This window comes from Bombina bombina, chromosome 3, assembly GCF_027579735.1.
Source record: "Bombina bombina isolate aBomBom1 chromosome 3, aBomBom1.pri, whole genome shotgun sequence".
Classification (NCBI taxonomy): Eukaryota; Metazoa; Chordata; class Amphibia; order Anura; family Bombinatoridae; genus Bombina; species Bombina bombina.
Genome location: NC_069501.1, coordinates 712838339 through 712856742, shown reverse-complemented (window position 1 = coordinate 712856742; position 18404 = coordinate 712838339). Strand labels below are relative to the sequence as shown.

The following is an 18404-nucleotide window of genomic DNA, read 5'->3' as shown; positions in this document are numbered from 1 at the left end:
AAAACTGGGGAATGGGTAATAAAGGGATTATCTTTCTTATTAAACAACAATTCTGGTGTTGACTGTCCCTTTAAATTTGTAAGTAACAGCCTTTTTTACACAGTCCATTTTATGGAGCCAAAATAAGAATATGAAAGTTATCCCTCGTACTCATAATTGGCACTTGGTGATTGTTTTATTTATTTTTGCGTTAAAATGCATGCAGTCTGCAACAGATTTGTAATATTTTCTTAGAATATTCTTACAGCTAGTAAAGCCATGGTGATAATGTTCCATAGTTGTACTGCAGCCATCTTTAGTTGTAAAGTTAAGCTGAATTTAGGGCATGTTGGCTAGTCAGGAACATTCCACTTTCTGATCTAATTAAAATACATTGCTCTTTTAGCAGTATGTTTAGGGCTACTTTCCTGTTGCAAGACAAGATGCCTTGCAATGAACTGGCTTCCACAATCTAGGATAGGTTATTTTTATTATCTCACACCCGTATTGAATAAGCACAGAAAAAAACAACAGAGTTTAGTCTATTAATGGGGCTGTGAGACCTTTTCTATGTAGATAAGCTAATGGAGCATTCTTCATCGGGATAACGTACACTAGGATCAGCTACCAAACATGCTATACAAAGTGAATTATAGATCATGTTTCAGCAAGGAGTAGTGAAACAAGCTTACAAATGGAGGCACTGTACATTTGGACTTAACATCCTAAGAGACAGAATATCAATCTATACTGGTCCTTTATAAATAACGGCTACTATTTTAAGAATACTTGGAAATCAAGAATATCTGAGAAATAAAAAGGACATTCAGTAAAGAGGTAACAGTTCTTGATTTGACTGATGAAGTTTTTGGTCTAAAAAAAAAAAAAACTTAAAAAAATAATAATAATGGTTTGATGAATGCAAGATTGTACTATGGACACATTCATATTGACAAATGCATACTCAATTCTCAAAATGCCTTACCTCCGGAGTGATCAGCTTCATTTTCTGCTGTCCAAGATGCCTCATTTTTCACATCTGGAGAGCCTCCCTTTATATCTCCATTGCTGTATACAACTCCCTTATTCACCACTTCTTTAGCATTCTTCACTTTCACTTTTGACATACTAATCTGCTCACTTGATAATTCTATACCCGATGTGCTCAGAGTATCATAGGAACTAATAGTAAAACTTGATAGTCTAGTGCTATGCAAATGATCGTCCATGCATATCCCATCTTCTGACGTACAGACACTTAAACTAGAGTCCTCTATAACCATATGTGCTTCATCAAAAGAATCGCCAGCTTGAACTGGACTGAGGTTTGGATCTTTGTGTATCGTTCCCTCCGATGTCTTTGGTATTTGCATTTCTTCCTCCATTAAAGATGTATTGGCCTTGCCTCTTTTACTTTTAATATTTTCCATATATTTGAATTCTTGGTGTGTACACTCACAGGACAGGTCTTTTTCATAGAAGTGTTCAGTTTGTTCATTAGAAGCAGAGCTAACCTGCTCAAGTGCAAAAGGATTACTTTGTGTAGATGTGCATGTCTCTACATCTGAGTCGCAAAGTTTGTCATGAATTATCTGGCAACTTGTATCTGACCTATCACTCAATGTGCCAGAAAGAATTTCTTGCTTTGCAGCTACAATTACTTGGGAAATAATGTTAAATGCCAACTGCTCTACCATCTTTACTTCATATTCTCCAAGTAATGCTCCTGAGATCTCTCCAGATACCTTTTTAGTTGCGGTTTCAGAGGTCGGCAAATGCTCATAATTTCCAAAATCCTGAGAAAATGCATTTAGTAGATTGGCATCAATGTCTTGTACTAATATTCCGGTACAGCCAGACTCTATACAGCTACTGGACAGCAGATCTTTGGCTACAGACTCCATGCTACCATGGTCAAGATGTTCTTCCTTGAAACCAGGAGTAGTACTGCATTTCAACATACTGTCGGTTTCTTTCTTTCTTAGAACAACTTCAAGACATTCTGTCAAACAATGCTCTGTGTGGTTTTCTAAAATCCAACTGGGATCTTTAATATTTTCCCTTTCATCTTCCTTTGTTGATGCATGTTGAACTAATACAGGTACTTTACTCAATGTTTCTACCTCCTTATAACTGGTCTGTACACTTTCTACGCAACTCTTCGGCTGCGGTTCATGAGAAACCATACTCTTCTGCAAAGTCTCAGAATGACATTTTTCTGATGAGCTGAGTTCATGGATGTCACTACCCTCTAAGACACCTGCCTTATCACTCTCAATTACTTTGGTTTCAGGGGCTGTTCTCACATGTTCATCTCTTTTCTGATGTGCCGCTGCAAGACAATCATTTCCTATCAAGGAAGTTTCAGGGTTTTTTGAACATGTGTCCTGTACATAAAGTGCAAGTTCTTTATTTAGCATGCAGTTCTCAAAAACTTCCCCAGCATCATGCTCTAATTCAATTGTGTTGTCACTAGATTTATTTAAAGTTAATAAAACATCAGTTTTAAGTTCAGAAACCCCTTCTGGGTCATTTTTTACTTTTATGTTCTCATGTAAGCTATAGAGAAGTGTTTTAGAATCTGAAACTTTATTTTCAACATCTTCATTTCTGCCTCCATAAGCATCTGATTGCATTTTTAATACCCCACTTAGAGGTATAGTTGTCTCTTCTGAGAATTGTATATTGTTTGTACCTTTGGACTCATTTTCTATGCTCTCCTCAAATATGCAGTCAGAGTTGGCATCAAATGACGAAACCACTAGATCTGCTGACAAGGAGCATGACGAACAGCTCTGCAGAATGCTGCTCTCTTGGTCCAGCTGCACAGACTGTATTACTGAATAATGTAGAACTTCCCCTGTGGTTATGAGCTCTGTCTGATCAACCAGTGCCTCCAGTTCCTTTGTATTGTCAGAACCACATGGTTCCAAATCGTCATGTTTGTCAGTGTTAAAGGGTGTACTAAACATAGCATCAGCAAACGGTTGTGAAGGGCATACAATATTGCTTGGAATTATGGATTCTCTTTGTCTGGTCTTACATATGCCATCAGATTTTTCTTCTGACAAGTAAACCATCAGTTCTGCTGATGACAAAGAACAAGAGGTGCAGCTTGGCACTACACTGCTCTCCTCTAGGTCCAGCTGCGAAGATAGTGTAGTTGAATCATTTATAACTTCCTCTGTGGAAACAAGTTCTTTTAGTTCATCCAGTGCCTCTACTTCAAGTGCAGAGTCTGTGATGCGCTTTTCTTGGTTACTACTTTTCTCTTTCTTTCGAGAAAAAAACCACCACCAACCAATAAGTGCCAGCACTCCAGGTAACGCGTAGGGGAAGATAATGCGCAGACGTAAAGCCATCTTTAAAGTTCTCCACAATGAAACCTGAAAAACAAAACATCTTATTACAAAAACAGTTTGATACCTGCAAATAGTGATTATTCAATTCTAGCTAACTGAAAAGGGCACAATTTCAATTCAAATTATGGAACAGACCTACAATTACCAATTCCTTTAATACTATGCAGCTTGTATTGCAAGCCACTGGGAACACAAAAGGGGTGGAGGAACCTTAAAGCATTCCTTTACATCACAAGTATTCGTTTGCCATGAGAAACATTCAGTTCAGTATTTTTGAGGAGATCAGGATAGGATGAGACATTTAGGTACATAGTTATTGTTATTACAATAAGTCACAAATAAAACTAAAATATACAAACTCATGAAAAGATTATGGAACAGGCTTAATATCTGTAGATAGATTTAATTCAAATTAAGCACTAAAAACTTTTTTTATATTAATAGGTTAAACGCACATGCAGCAACTAACAAAAATGAACAGATTAAATTAACTGCCTCATGCTTGCAATAAAAACACTTAAAGAAATGGTAGCCACAATTAAAGTGAATGTAACGTTTAATTAATAAGTGCCCGGTATCTAAAAATAATCTTAAAAGGGTTAAGATTATTTTTAGATACCGGGCACTTATTCAATAAACTATACAATCACTTTAAACCCAATCCAAGATGTAATTGCTTTGCAAGGGGATTTACAAAAAAAAAAATATGGCAAATGGGATTTAATATGTAAGGTTCTACATGATCTATAATACTGCTAAATGTAAGGTTCTTCAGTAAAAAGGTTCTAAAGTAAAACCAGCCAGGCAACCTATCATTTAAATGGAACTAGACTTGGCAAAACAGAGGAGGAAAGGGATTTGAGAGAATTCATAGATAAAAAAAAAAAAAGAAAGTGTGTGCAATGCAAGGCAATGGATTCTAAGGCTAATAAGATCTAGCATGTATTAAAAGAGGCCTAGATGCAAGGGAGGAAAGCATAATTATGTCACTATAAGACCAATTTAAAAAAAAGAATGTTGCAGAATTAGCACAAAGTTCAGAGAAGGGCATCAAAACTAACAAGGGGGATGGAGGATTTAGACTGAGGAGAGAATAGCTAAACTGGGTCTGTTTTCTCTAGGGGGGAAAAGTGCATGAGAGGCGATATTACTTTTAGGATATAATTTATGAAGCAGCTTTCAAAGCTTTTTGGGCGATGAAGAGCAAAGTTTATGGTGATTGACATGCCCTGCTCTTGCACAATGTTATATTTCACCATGTAATGCAACATTGCAAGTGGTGACTGCAGGCGGACAGGTTCACCACTTGCAAACCTATCTGCCTGCAATGGTGGTACATTTTTCCCTTTGTATAAATATATTCAAGACCCATATACAGAGTTGACAGAAGCTCTGTTTATTCCAAGGCAATCGTTTGACAAGAGTTCAAAATTTAGGTGTAAAGGAAAGGAGATTTAAAAAGGGACAGTCAATTCCAATTTACTTTTATCACCAATTTTGCTTTGTTTTCTTGGTATTCTTAGTTGAAAGCTAAACCTAGAAGTTTCATATACTAATTTCTTAGACCTTGAAGGCCGCCTCTAATCTAAATGCAGACAGTTTTTTTTACCACTAGAGGGAGTTCATGTGTTTCATATAGATAACATTGAGCTCATGCACGTGAATTTACAGGAGTGAGCACTGATTGGCTAAAATGCAAGTCTATCAAAAGAACTGAAATAAGGGGGTAGTCTGCAGAGGCTTAGATACAAGGTAATCACAGAGGTAAAACGTGTATTATAACTGTTAGTTATGCAAAACTGGGGAATGGGTAATTAAGGGATTATCTAATCTTCTAAAACAACAAATTCTGGTGTTGACATGCCACTTTAAACAAGAAAGTTCCACAAATGGTGTAGAATGTACATGTGATGGCTACTAAAAGGAATATACACAGACAGAACTGTAAAATGCGTCTTGATTTTTATTGCAGATATACAGCTTTAAACTTCTGTTCCATAAAAATAAAAAGTTTACTGACAAAATATTCATCCATAAAACTGCTCCAAGCGTTTCAACAGGTATCACTGTCTTTTTCAAGAGTATATAAAATACAGAGCTATAGCCTGTTACATGTAGTCACACTTATATAGTGAAATAGGCCCTTCCCACCAATTACTCACTAGGTGAAAAAAACCTGCGAGTATGAGTTTTACACAGATGAATTTTTTCCTCAACTCTTAATGGGAACTGTATATTTATATATATATTAAAAAAAAACAAAAAACAACAACAACCAACAACAACCACCAACCAACAACAACCACAACCACCAACCACCAACCACCACCACTTATCTTTCACTGTTCACTAAATTTCTAATTTTTATTCTTTATATTACATGTATTGTAGCACTTACATTTATTTCAATAAACACAGAGGACTCTTGGGCACTTTTTGCATGAAAATTTTGTAAGGACATTCCATATTGGATTATTGAAATCAGTCACTAGAGGTCACGTGAGCGGCCGTTCCAAAATACGGACTTGGTTGAGCACTTGGCTTCCATTAACTACCTGAAAAGGAAACTACTTTTTATATGATGTATGATTGGTTAAGGATATGCCATGTAAAAAAAATGTGCTTTTTGAGTTCTGTAACAGAGTATCTTTTTGTTTGTTTATAATATATGCAACTTTGGGGAAATGTAGTGCGAAATAAACAAGTCTACAATTTGAAATCAGATCAATTTACTTATAATTTGGAAATCTGTTATATATTCTCAGTCGGATACAGAGCATTTTGTGTAAATAAATTTTAATTTTTAATTTAGTATGTAAACTCAGTAATGGGAACGGATGAAATATATTTTTAATTTAAAGTATATAACATACATTTTATAAAAACTTAAATTATGCTTACCTGATGGAAAGAGTTCAAAGAAGCATTCATTACTTTGGGGAATTCAGAACCTGGCCACCAGGAGGAGGAAAAGACCCCAGTTAAAGGTTTAAATACCTCCCCCCCACTTCCCTCATCCCCCAGTCATTCTGCTGATGGAACAAGGAACAGTAGAAGAAATATCAGGGTGAAAAGGTGCCAGAAGAACAAAAATAAGACGCCCCTTGAAGAAAAAATACAGACAGGGAGCTGTGGACTCTTTCCATATGAAGAAAATAAATGATCAGGTAAGCATAATTTAAGTTTTTCTTCATAAAGGGAAAGAGTCCACAGCTGCATTCATTACTTTTGGGAAAAAAATACCCAAGCTATAGAGGACACTGAATGCAAAAACGGGGAGGGTACAAGAGGTGGCCCATTCTGAGGGCATCAGGCCTGAAAACCCCTACCCAACAAAATCCAGATTCGTCCAAAGCCGAGAACAACTTTGCAAAAAAGAAAAGGCCCAAGGACACTGACCCACAGATAGTCCACAAGTCTTGCTAGACCCCGTAGGAACTAGACTCACATAGAAACAAAAAGGAGGCAACGCCCAGACCCCAGAAATACAGAAACCACAGGATAAGGCCGGGAATCTTAAACAGAGAGGATCTTCCCCTAACAGTGCAACCACACTCTAGAAGCAACTGAAGACAAAAGGTCCCCAAGCCACAAAAAGGTAGCTCAGAACAAAATATTCAGAAACAAAACCCGACAAACACCTGAAGCAAAAACACTGCACGCTGCAGTCAACTAAAAATGACTGAAACAAATAACTTGCAGGGCAAGTAAAAAGCAGCTGAAGTATCCACTAACCAGCGGATAACGTCACAGGCTAAGAGTCGCTAGTCCTTCCCACAAACCTTGAATGTGGAGAAGAAGAAACCTCAAAGAGGCTTACCGTACCTCGAATGCTCAAAGGATGAAAGAGCACCAGATCTCAGATCCTGCTCCAACACCGGACCAGCCCAAGCGACAGACACGTCTGATAGACAGGGGGGGACAGAAAGACCCCAACCACAAGCCCCCAGGGAATTGAAATAAAAGGGGGGACTCACCCACCCCAACAGAGCTCGGGTGTCATCTCAATCCGCTCGTCTAAAATAAGGCACTCCCAAGGAGAACCCCCTAGGACTTGGAACAGAGAAAAGTGCAATAGATCTGTAGGAAGACCTGTCACAACTTTCTTAGACAGTGTCTACAACTAGAGAGATCAATTTCCAACAGGCAGAACAGAGCCCACAGAGCAGCAGATGCTGCCCCTTACAGAAATAAGCCACCTGATCCAACCTCCTACACACAGGGCAGGACAATGACCCTCCAGAGAGAGGAAACCCCAGCTCATAAAGAAGACAAACTATCCCCTCAAAAGGTAAGGAGACAAAACTCCCTATGAAGAGGAACACACTCCGAAGGACAAGTCAGGCCTTAAAGTTTATAACCAGTACCCGAAGGTGGATGTTAACTCTGGCCTTCCTGCTTGCAAGCCCAATGAGCTAGCCCCTATGTCGCAACATAGGGTCCCTGAAAAAACTGGGACGTCCCGAACCAGTCCACAGGATCATAAGTCTCCAGACATCCAACAAGGATCTAAGACAAGAACCCTGGACCTAGAATCGTCCTAGAACGATCGACACTCCCAGGGAACACAAGATACCCCATCTGAAGCAATCAGACCTCACAGGGGATGATAACCGGGAAACCCGGAGAACGGGTACAGGACTCGCTTGTAAATTCCCAGCACAAAGGGAAGAGAACACCCTTGGGCGGAGGTCAACACCCCCCCAACAAGGTGCTAGGCCGCGACAGTTACGCAATTTCTCTAGAGCCCAAAGGCCCCAAGGATAGCACAAAAGGGAAATGAGAACGAGAACAGTCTGACCCAAAAAAGTAGAAAAGAAAGGCTAGTCTCCATAATCATTTCACATTAACGTTCCAGAGGACCACACCCAAGGGAGAAGAATGCAAAGCATCCCAAACTCAGGCAGAAAACATCCCCTAAGCAAAAAGCTTGGAAAAAAACACCTCCTATCGCCCCTGATATGGAGACTACTAACTCCTGAAGGAAGACAGAGCCTCACGGCCTTCACTTCCTAATTAAGCGGCCAAAGCCACCAGAAAAAAACGGATGAAGTCCAGAAAGTCTCAACCCAAAAGGAAGAGAGCCTCTAAAAAGGAACAAGTCCTAAAAGGACACTTCCAAAGAGACCATGAATGGCAAAACCATAAGAACGGCAGTGTGAAGGGCCTAAATCCTCCAAGCCTCCAAACCACAATGGGAAGGAACACTAATTCCCGGAAAAATCGGAAGAGACTGAGCATGTCGCCGTGGATCTTAACGGAGTCCCGGCCCACTAGATTGAAAGGCGAATGGAGGACTGAACCAATCCCCCATGCCCCTAAGCAACCACAGACCACCAAGTCCTCAGAATGCGAGTTGAATCCTGTAAAATAACAAGTAAACACAAAACATATTGTGATCACTAGGCGCCCTCACCGGACATAAAAAGGGTGCCATGTGTCTGAACTAGGCCTCAAAGACAGAAGGATTTGTACCCAGTCAGGACCAGCATGAAACCAAGGGCCAGCACCGTCAAGGCCACAGAGTATCCCCCCGAGATGGAGGGATAAAGAACAGTCAGACAGAACATAAGACTAGTACGTCCTCAAAGTAAACAGCGCGACCACAAAATAGCAAGTATCAATTCCAGAGACAAAAGTTCCCTAAGGGAAAATCACACAACATGAGCTTTAGATCAAATAAAGATCATCCTCAAGCAGTTGCCAAGACTGTAGGGGGCGCCCCCTTGGGACAGTTGACAGCCTCAAGAGCAAAAGAGCTGATAAACAAAGCCTCACCTTCTCCGCAATTGGCAGCTGAAATTCACAAAATTCGAACTCAAATAACTGGAAGAGACAGGAAAAGTATGAGAAGCCTATTCACGTTTTAAACAAATCCTATATTACCAGGGAAATAAAGCTTCCACCCTATTAGCCCGTAAGCTGCGTGGTAGAACTGCTGCAGCCAGAATCTTAACCTTGAACAGGGAGAAAACTGTAGTTACTTCTGCCAAAGATATAGGAGAAACTTTTGCTGAATATTATTCATAACTATATAATCTTAAACCCTCTATGGCAGAAACAGAATCTACAATCCAATCTATAAACTTTTCTAAAAAAAAAACTTAACCTCCCATCTCTTTCCTCAAAATCTAAAGAGGAACTTAACTCCCCTTTTACACTAACAGAACTCACAATGGCTATTAAACATACCCAAAGCAATAAAGCCCCGGGGCCTGATTGTTTCCCGACAACTTTTTACAAAATTTTCCGCTCAGATATAAGTAATACCCTCTTGAAAGTTTTTACTGAAGCCCGCTTGACAGGTTCTCTACGAAAGGAGTTTCTACAAGCAGTTATCCTACCAATCCCGAAACCTAACAAGGATCCTTCCTATTGTAGCTGCTACAGACCAATCTCGCTGATTAATACTGACGCCAAATTATATGCCAAACTTTGGTCTAATCGTCTTAAGTTCCTACTCCCAAGCCTTATACAGCCTGATCAGGTAGGTTTCATTTATGGTAGAGAGGATCCTGACAACACCCGCAGGGTTCTCAATGTTTTTTCTGAAGCCTCTAGGTCTAAATGTCCCATGCTGGCCCTGTCTTTAGAAGCAGAAAAAGCGTTTGACAGGGTCAGATGGGACTGTGTGTCGTTAACTTTAACTCAGTTTGACTTTCCGAGTGAGGTAGTTAAAGCAATTCAGGCACTCTATACCAACCCCTTGGCGTTGGTCAGAGTACTTGGATTTTCTTCCCCAGAATTTCGGATTACAAATGGTACTAGACAGGGGTGTCCTATGTCGCCCCTCATTTTTGTATTGGCTATCAAGCCCCTTGCTCAGGCTATTCGCACTTCTAAACAGGTCCAGGGAGTATCTCTCGGGAGAGAAGTGGAGAAGATTGCCCTGTTTGCGGATGATGTCACTCTTTTCCTGACGCATCCATTAGGCTCTCTACCTGCGTTATTTGACATCATTAAAGAATTTGGAAGACATAGTTACTATAAAATTAATTTTCTCAAAACCAAAGTGCTTCCAATTCATATTCCTCCTTGTTAGCTAGAAAACTTACGTTCTACATATGCTTTCCAATGGGTACGAGACTATTAGACATTTGGGACTTCAACTAGGCCCTGACCTTAAGGCAGTTAAGAATTATAATAAGGATCTACAAGAGGTTTCAACTCTTATAAAATCTTGGAATTTTAAGGAAGTCTCATGGCTGGGACGTATAGCTTCATTAAAAATGACCATTCTTCCCAAGGTTTTATATTATTTCCGCTGCCTTCCCCTAAATGTCCCTCAGTCGATACTATGTAAATTTCACTCTTTTTCGAACATATGTTTGGGGTTCATCCAGACCGCGAATAGCGTCAAAGATTCTTCAGAAAAAATTTGGGCAAGGAGGAGTATCCATGCCTAGTATTCGGGGATACTATGAAGCTGCCAGATTGACCCATATCTTCGCATGGGCACACAAAGGTGAACCGCAGAGATGAAAAAATGTTGAAGCTTCTTCCCTACCTGTAGGCTTAAAGCTAGTTGATCTCCCCTGGATTCCAATATATCGCCTGGAACAATTAAATATCAATAACGAGATTATCCGGGATAATCTAAAAGTTTGGCAGACTAACATTTATCTGAAATTGCCCCTCATCCTTCTCCACTACACTCTATATCTTAGCCTCTTGGTGACCCTACCAGATATGCATACTCCACAATGGGTGAAGAAAGACCTACTTCAGGTCTCACAGTTATATCCCTCAGGAATACTAGTCCCACCAAATAAAGTGACAGCTGTGACACCAGACCCACCACCATGGTTCTTGTTTGAATATTCTAGACCATCATTTCCTTCTTTCTTGGGGCTTCCCTAGAACAAACCCCAGACCGCTGACTACCTGGGAAAGACTGTGGAAACTTAAGCCCAAAACCCCTAAAACTATCTGGTCATTACATTAGGATTCAGACATCCACCAACTCAGATAGAATTTGGCAACTTAGAGCGTGGGAATTTGACTTGAAATTGACAATTACTGATATTAGCTTATCCCGCGCTACTACACTGACAAAAAAAAAAACCTCCATTGTGCAAACACTGTGGAAGCATATATGAAGTTACTACTTCGTTGGTATTATACACCTGTCCGATTATCAAAGATGTTTCAGACATTATCCCCATTCTGTTGGCGCAACTGCGGAGAGAGGGGATTTGATATCCACATATGGTGGAGCTGTCCTGCCCTAAGTCCCTGCAGGAACAAAGTCTTTCAATTATGTGAGAAACTAGGACTGCCCCTCCCACAGAAACCAGAGATAGCTTTGCTCCACATGATCCAAAATAAGATGTCTACAGTTCAATCTAAATTGGCGATCTTCATTTTCGCTGCCATGAAGCTTGCCTTTGCTAGAGCTTGGAAGCAGCTTCTGCCCCCAGATGTTTCAGATGTCATAACCATAATACAATATTTTGCTACTATGGAGAAATCCTCTTACCACAATCTGAATATAGAGGATCTATATTTGGCTATCTGGGAACCTTGGTTTCATTACTATGAGACTTCTAGACCACAACAAACGGAGGTGTTCTAGCTTAAACCTCAAATAAACCACTTCAGCATCCGAAGGAAAAACACTATCTGAAACTTCACCTTCAGATGCTACTGAAGTATCCTCCTCCTCAGACCTCTGGGAGGGAGGAGGAGGAGTCAGAAACCCTACTCACGGCCTCTTTACATTTCCTCTTGCACTTCCGCTGCTGCATAGGAAAAGCAGATAACGCATCAGACACCGCCGAGGATATCTGAGTAGCAATGTCTTGCAATGTAACCCCAACCGGAGTAAGAGGAAGCACAGGGCACTGCATGCGACGACGACGACGTGTGGGACGCTTGAGGAGAAAGCTACGGCACATCTTGAACAGGAGACCCCTGAACAGCATCCGCCTTAGCTAATAATGGCACAGAATCAAAAAGTCTATCCCTATAATGTAATGTCCTCTCAATACATGAGGAACAAAAAGGGATTGGTGGTTCAACATTGGCGTCAAAACATAAGCCACATGTAACATTTTGCAGGGCCTCTTGGTCCACCTATACCCAAAAATAAATAAAAAAAACAATTTATGTATGAACTTACCTGACAAATTAATTTCTTTCATATTGGCAAGAGTCCATGAGCTATTGACATGATATACAATCCTACCAGGAGGGGAAAAGTTTCCCAAACCTCAAAATGCCTATAAATACACCCTTCACCACACCCACAATTCAGTTTAATGAATAGTCAAGTAGTGGGGTGATAAGAAAGGAGTAAAAAGCATCAACAAAGGAATTTGTAAATATTTGTGCTTTATACAAAAAAAAAAAATCAGCCAGCATAAAAAGGGTGGGCCTCATGGACTCTTGCCAATATGAAAGAAATGAATTTATCAGGTAAGTACTTACATAAATTATGTTTTCTTTCATGTAATTGGCAAGAGTCCATGAGCTAGTGACGTATGGGATAGCAATGCCCAAGATGTGGAACTCCACGCAAGAGTCACTAGAGAAGGAGGGACAAAATAAAAACAGCCTTGTCGCTGAAAAAAAATAATCCACAACCCAAATATAAAAGTTTATTCTCATAAATAAAAAGGAAAAAATTCAATCATAAGCAGAAGAATCAAACTGAAACAGCTGTCTGAAGAACTTCTACCAAAAACTGCTTCCGAAGAAGCCAATACATCAAAATGGTAGAATTTTGTAAATGTATGCAAAGAAGACCAAGTTGCTGCTTTGCAAATCTGATCGACTGAAGCTTCATTCTTAAAAGCCAAAGAAGTGGAAACTGATCTAGTAGAATGAGCTGTAATTCTGAGGCGGGGCTATACCCAACTCCAAATAAGCTTGATGAATCAAAAGCTTTAACCATGATGTCAAAGAGACGGCATAAGCCTTCTGACCTTTACTGGAACCAGAAAAGATAACAAATAGACTAGAAGTCTTCCTGAAATCTTTAGAAGCTTCAACATAATATTTCAGAGCTCTCACCACATCCAAAGAATGTAAAGCTCTCTCCAAAGAATTCTTAGGAACAATTTCTCTATTAATGTTGTTAGAATTCACAACCTTAGGTAAGAATTTAAATGAAGTCCGCAAAACTGCCTTATCCTGATGAAAAAACAGAAAAGGAGATTCACAAGAGAGCAGATAATTCAGAAACTCTTCTAGCAGAAGAGATGACCAAAAGGAAAAACACTTTTCAAGAAAGTAGTTTAATTTCCAAAGAATGCATAGGCCCAAATGGAGGAGCCTGTAAAGCCTTTAAAACCAAATTAAAACTCCGAGGAGAGATGGATTTAATGACAGGCTTGATACGAACCAAAGCCTGTACAAAACTGTGAATATCAGGAAGTTTAGCAATTTTTCTGTGGAATAAAAACAGAAAGAGCAGAGATTTGTCCTTTCAAGGAACTTGCAGACAAACCTTTATCCAAACCATCCTGGAGAAACTGTAAAATTCTAGGAATTCTAAAAGAAAGCCAAGAGAATTTATGAGAGGAACACCATGAAATGTAAGTCTTCCAAACTCGATAATAAATAATTATAGAAACAGATTTATGAGCCTGTAACATAGTATTAATCACTGAATCAAAGAAACCTCTATGACTAAGCAATAGGCGTTCAATTTCCATACCTTTAAATTTAATGATTTGAGATCCTGATGGAAAAACAGACCTTGAGACAGAAGGTTTAATGGAAGTGGCCAAGGTTGGTAACTGGACATCCGAACAAGATTCGCATACCAAAACCTGTGAGGCCATGCTGGAGCCACCAGCAACACAAACGATTGTTCCATGAGGATTTTGGAGATCACTCTTGGAAGAAGAACTAGAGGCGGGAAAATATAAGCAGGTTGATAACACCAAGGAAGTGTCAATGCATCCACTGCTTCTGCCCGAGAATCCCTGGACCTGGACAGGTACCTGGGAAGTTTCTTGTTTAGATGAGATGCTATCAGATCTATTTCTGGAAGACCCCAACGATTAACAATTGGAGAAAACACATCTGGGTAGAGAGACCACTCTCCCGGATGTAAAGTCTGACGACTGAGATAATCCACTTCCCAATTATATACCTGGGATATGAACCACAGAAATTAGACAGGGGCTGGATTCCGCCCAAACAAGTATCCGAGATACTTCTTTCATAGCTTGAGGACTGCGAGTCCCAGCCTGATTGACATATGCCACAGTTGTGATATTGTCTGTCTGAAAACAAATGAATGGTTCTCTCTTCAATAGAGGTCAAAACTGAAGAGCCCTGAGAATCGCACGGAGTTCCAAAATATTTATTGGTAATCTCGCCTCTTGAGATTTCCAAACCCCTTGTGCTGTCAGAGATCCCCAAACAGCTCCCCAACCTGAAAGACTCGCATCTGTTGTGATCACAGTGCAGGTTGGACAAACAAAAGAGGCCTCTAGAACAATACGATGGTGATCTAACCACCAAAGATATAAGGAGGGTGGTGCATATAGAACATACACCACACTCCTAGGGGGCGCTAACAATAAGCAGCAAACAGGTAAGCAAATATATACAGATAATTAAGAGAATATACAACAAACCTAGCACACTTATATCAGATTATTAGAGATTATATGCTCACAAGTGGACCCAGATGATATTGGTATAATCAAATAACAAAATGTCCGCACAAAGAATAATCCAAAAGAAAGAAGGCAGCTCTCTGTCATAGGACGGTCATCCTGGTGTGGCGTGATCTATAAGAAAAAGAAGCACAGAGGCGCCAACATGGCCTAGTAACGTCACGGCAGTCGGATACAAAACATCAGCAGGATAGGAAATATACTCACAAGCGTAGCGCACCCAAATGGTGCTGCCACAATAGCACCATTTGGGTGCGCTACGCTTGTGAGTATATTTCCTATCCTGCTGATGCTTTGTATCCGACTGCCGTGACGTTACTAGGCCATGTTGGCGCCTCTGTGCTTCTTTTTCTTATAGATCTAACCACCAAGTCAGAGATAGTCGAACATTGGGATTTAAGGATATTAATTGTGATATCCTTGTATAATCCCTGCCCCATTGGTTTAGCATACAAAGCTGGTCTCATGAAAACGAGCAAAGGGGATCGCGTCCGATGCTGCAGTCAGTTTTTTGGCTTCAAAATACTGTTTTGACACAGAGATCCTTTAAAAAGGATTATTACAGCAAACCATCCTGTTAAAAGGATCGCTGTGTCAAAACAGTATTTTGAAGCAAAAATCTAAGAATTTGCATATCTAACCCACAATTCTCTTGTGCATTGGTAACATTGTATATTAAGAATTTCTGGGGAAAAGCAAGCGGAGGTACTTGCCTAGATGTGCTAATTTCCTATGCAAATATTTACATTGATTTAATTTTGAGACATGGAGGATTTTAAATTTCAGTTTTTTATCTCCCCCCATAATTTTACATACATATACATACACACATGTATGTGTGACAAAGATAAATAATTTCAGAACTTTTTCCACCTTTGATGTGACCTATAAACTGTACAACTCAAATGAAAAAAACTGAAATCTTTTAGGTAAAGGGAAATAAAAATAAAAAAATAATATGGTTGCATAAGTGTGAACACCCTTTTATAACTGAGGATGTAGCTGTGTTCAGAATAAAGCAATCCCATTCAAAATCATGTTAAATAGGAGTCAGTACACACCTGTCATCATTTAAAGTGCCTCTGATTAACCCAAAATAAAGTTCAGTTGTTCTAGTAGGTCTTTCCTGACATTGTTAGTCGCATCCTACAGCAAAAGCCATGGTCCGCAGAGAGCTTATAAAACATCAGAGGGATCTCATTGTAAAAAGGTATCAGTCAGGAGAAGGGTACAAAAGAATTTCCAAGGCATTAGATATACCATGGAACACAGTGAAGACAGTCATCATCAAGTGGAGAAAATATGGTGCAACAGTGACATTACCAAGAACTGGATGTCCCTCCAAAATTGCTGAAAAGACAAGAAGAAAACTGGTCTGGGAGGCTGCCAAGAGGCCTACAGCAACATTAAAGGAGCTGCAGGAATATCTGGCAAGTACTGGCTGTGTGGTACATGTGACAACAATCGCCCGTATTCTTCATATGTCTGGGCTATGGGGTAGAGACGGAAGCCTTTTCTTACAAAAAAAAACCCATCCAAGCCCGGCTAAATTTTGCAAAAACACATCTGAAGTTTCCCAAAAGCATGTTGCAAAAGGTGTTCTGGTCTGATGAAACCAAAGTTGAACTTTTTGGCCATAATTCCAAAAGATATGTTTGCCGCAAAAACAACATTGCATATCACCAAAAGAACACCATACCCACAGTGAAGCATGGTGGTGTCAGCATCATGCTTTGGGGCTTCTGCTAGAAAGCTGAACATGAAGAGGAACTTCCTCTTTCAGCATGACAACGACCCAAAGCATACATCCAAAAAAACAAAGGAATGGCTTCACCAGAAGAAGATTAAAGTTTTGGGATGGCTCCGCCAGAGCCCATACCTGAATCCAATTCAAAATCTGTGGGGTGATCTGAAGAGGGCTGTGCACAAGAGATGCCCTCGCATTCTGACAGATTTAGAGTGTTTTTGCAAAGAAGAGTGGGCAAATCTTGCCAAGTCAAGATGTGCCATGCTTAAAAACTCATACCCAAAAAGACTTACTGCTGTAATAAAATCAAAAGGTGCTTCAATAAAGTATTAGTTTAAGGGTGTTCACACTTAAGCAACCATATTTTATTTATTTAGTTTTATTTCCCTTTACCTAAAAGATTTCAGTTTGTTTTTCAATTGAGTTGTACAGGTTATAGGTCACATTAAAGGGGGGAAAAGTTCTGAAATGATTTGTCTTTGTTTTTAACAGGGGTGTGTAGACTTTTTATAGTGTGTGCGTATTTATATGTGTGCATGTACGTGTGTATAGATATAGAGGACATAAGATAGAGGACATAAGATATAGAAGATATAAGATATAGAAGATATAAGATATAGAAGATATAAGATATAGAAGATATAAGATATAGAAGATATAAGATATAGAAGATATAAGATATAGAAGATATAAGATATAGAAGATAGTAGAGATAGATATCTCCTATATCTTACTGCTTGTAATAAAATAACAAAAAGAAATTTGGAGTGCTGCAGCTTATTCTATGTTTCGATAGAAAAAGAGCGAGAGCGAGAAAGAGAGCGAGAGCGAGAGCGAAAGAGCGAGAGCGAAAGAGCGAGAGCGAAAGAGCGAGCGAAAGAGCGAGAGCGAAAGAGCGAGCGAAAGAGCGAGAAAGAGCGAAAGAGCGAGAAAGAGCGAGAAAGAGCGACAGAAAGAGAGCGAGCGAAAGAGCGACAGAAAGAGAGCGAGCGAAAGAGCGACAGAAAGAGAGCGAGCGAAAGAGCGACAGAAAGAGAGCGCGCGAAAGAGCGACAGAAAGAGAGCGAGCGAAAGAGCGACAGAAAGAGCGAGCGAAAGAGCGACAGAAAGAGAGCGAGCGAAAGAGCGACAGAAAGAGAGCGAGCGAAAGAGACAGAGAGAAAGAGACAGAGAGAAAGAGACAGAGAGAAAGAGACAGAGAGAAAGACAGAGACAGAGACAGAGACAGAGAACATAATTTATGTAAGAACTTACCTGATAAATTCATTTCTTTCATATTAGCAAGAGTCCATGAGCTAGTGACGTATGGGATATACATTCCTACCAGGAGGGGCAAAGTTTCCCAATCCTCAAAATGCCTATAAATACACCCCTCACCACACCCACAAATCAGTTTAACGAATAGCCAAGAAGTGGGGTGATAAGAAAAAAGTGCGAAAGCATAAAAAAACAAGGAATTGGGATAATTGTGCTTTATAAAAAAAAATCATAACCACCACAAAAAAAGGGTGGGCCTCATGGACTCTTGCTAATATGAAAGAAATGAATTTATCAGGTAAGTTCTTACATAAATTATGTTTTCTTTCATGTAATTAGCAAGAGTCCATGAGCTAGTGACGTATGGGATAATGACTACCCAAGATGTGGATCTTCCACGCAAGAGTCACTAGAGAGGGAGGGTCT

At 39.8% G+C, this 18404-nt stretch overlaps 1 protein-coding gene across 4 annotated transcripts in view; it reads right to left on the bottom strand.

Annotated features, from left to right (window-relative positions):
- AKAP1 (A-kinase anchoring protein 1) overlaps positions 1-18404 on the bottom strand; it is a 236336-nt gene that overhangs the window by 126726 nt on the left and 91206 nt on the right. For 3 of the 4 annotated variants that reach the window (XM_053707531.1, XM_053707532.1, XM_053707530.1), the window contains exon 2: positions 965-3365. In XM_053707531.1, coding sequence (XP_053563506.1) covers positions 965-3341 — 2377 coding nt within the window. In that variant the 5' untranslated portion in view covers positions 3342-3365. Of the gene's footprint in view, positions 1-964; positions 3366-5739; positions 5897-18404 lie in introns of all 4 variants that reach the window. The other variant, XM_053707529.1, reaches the window with a different exon arrangement.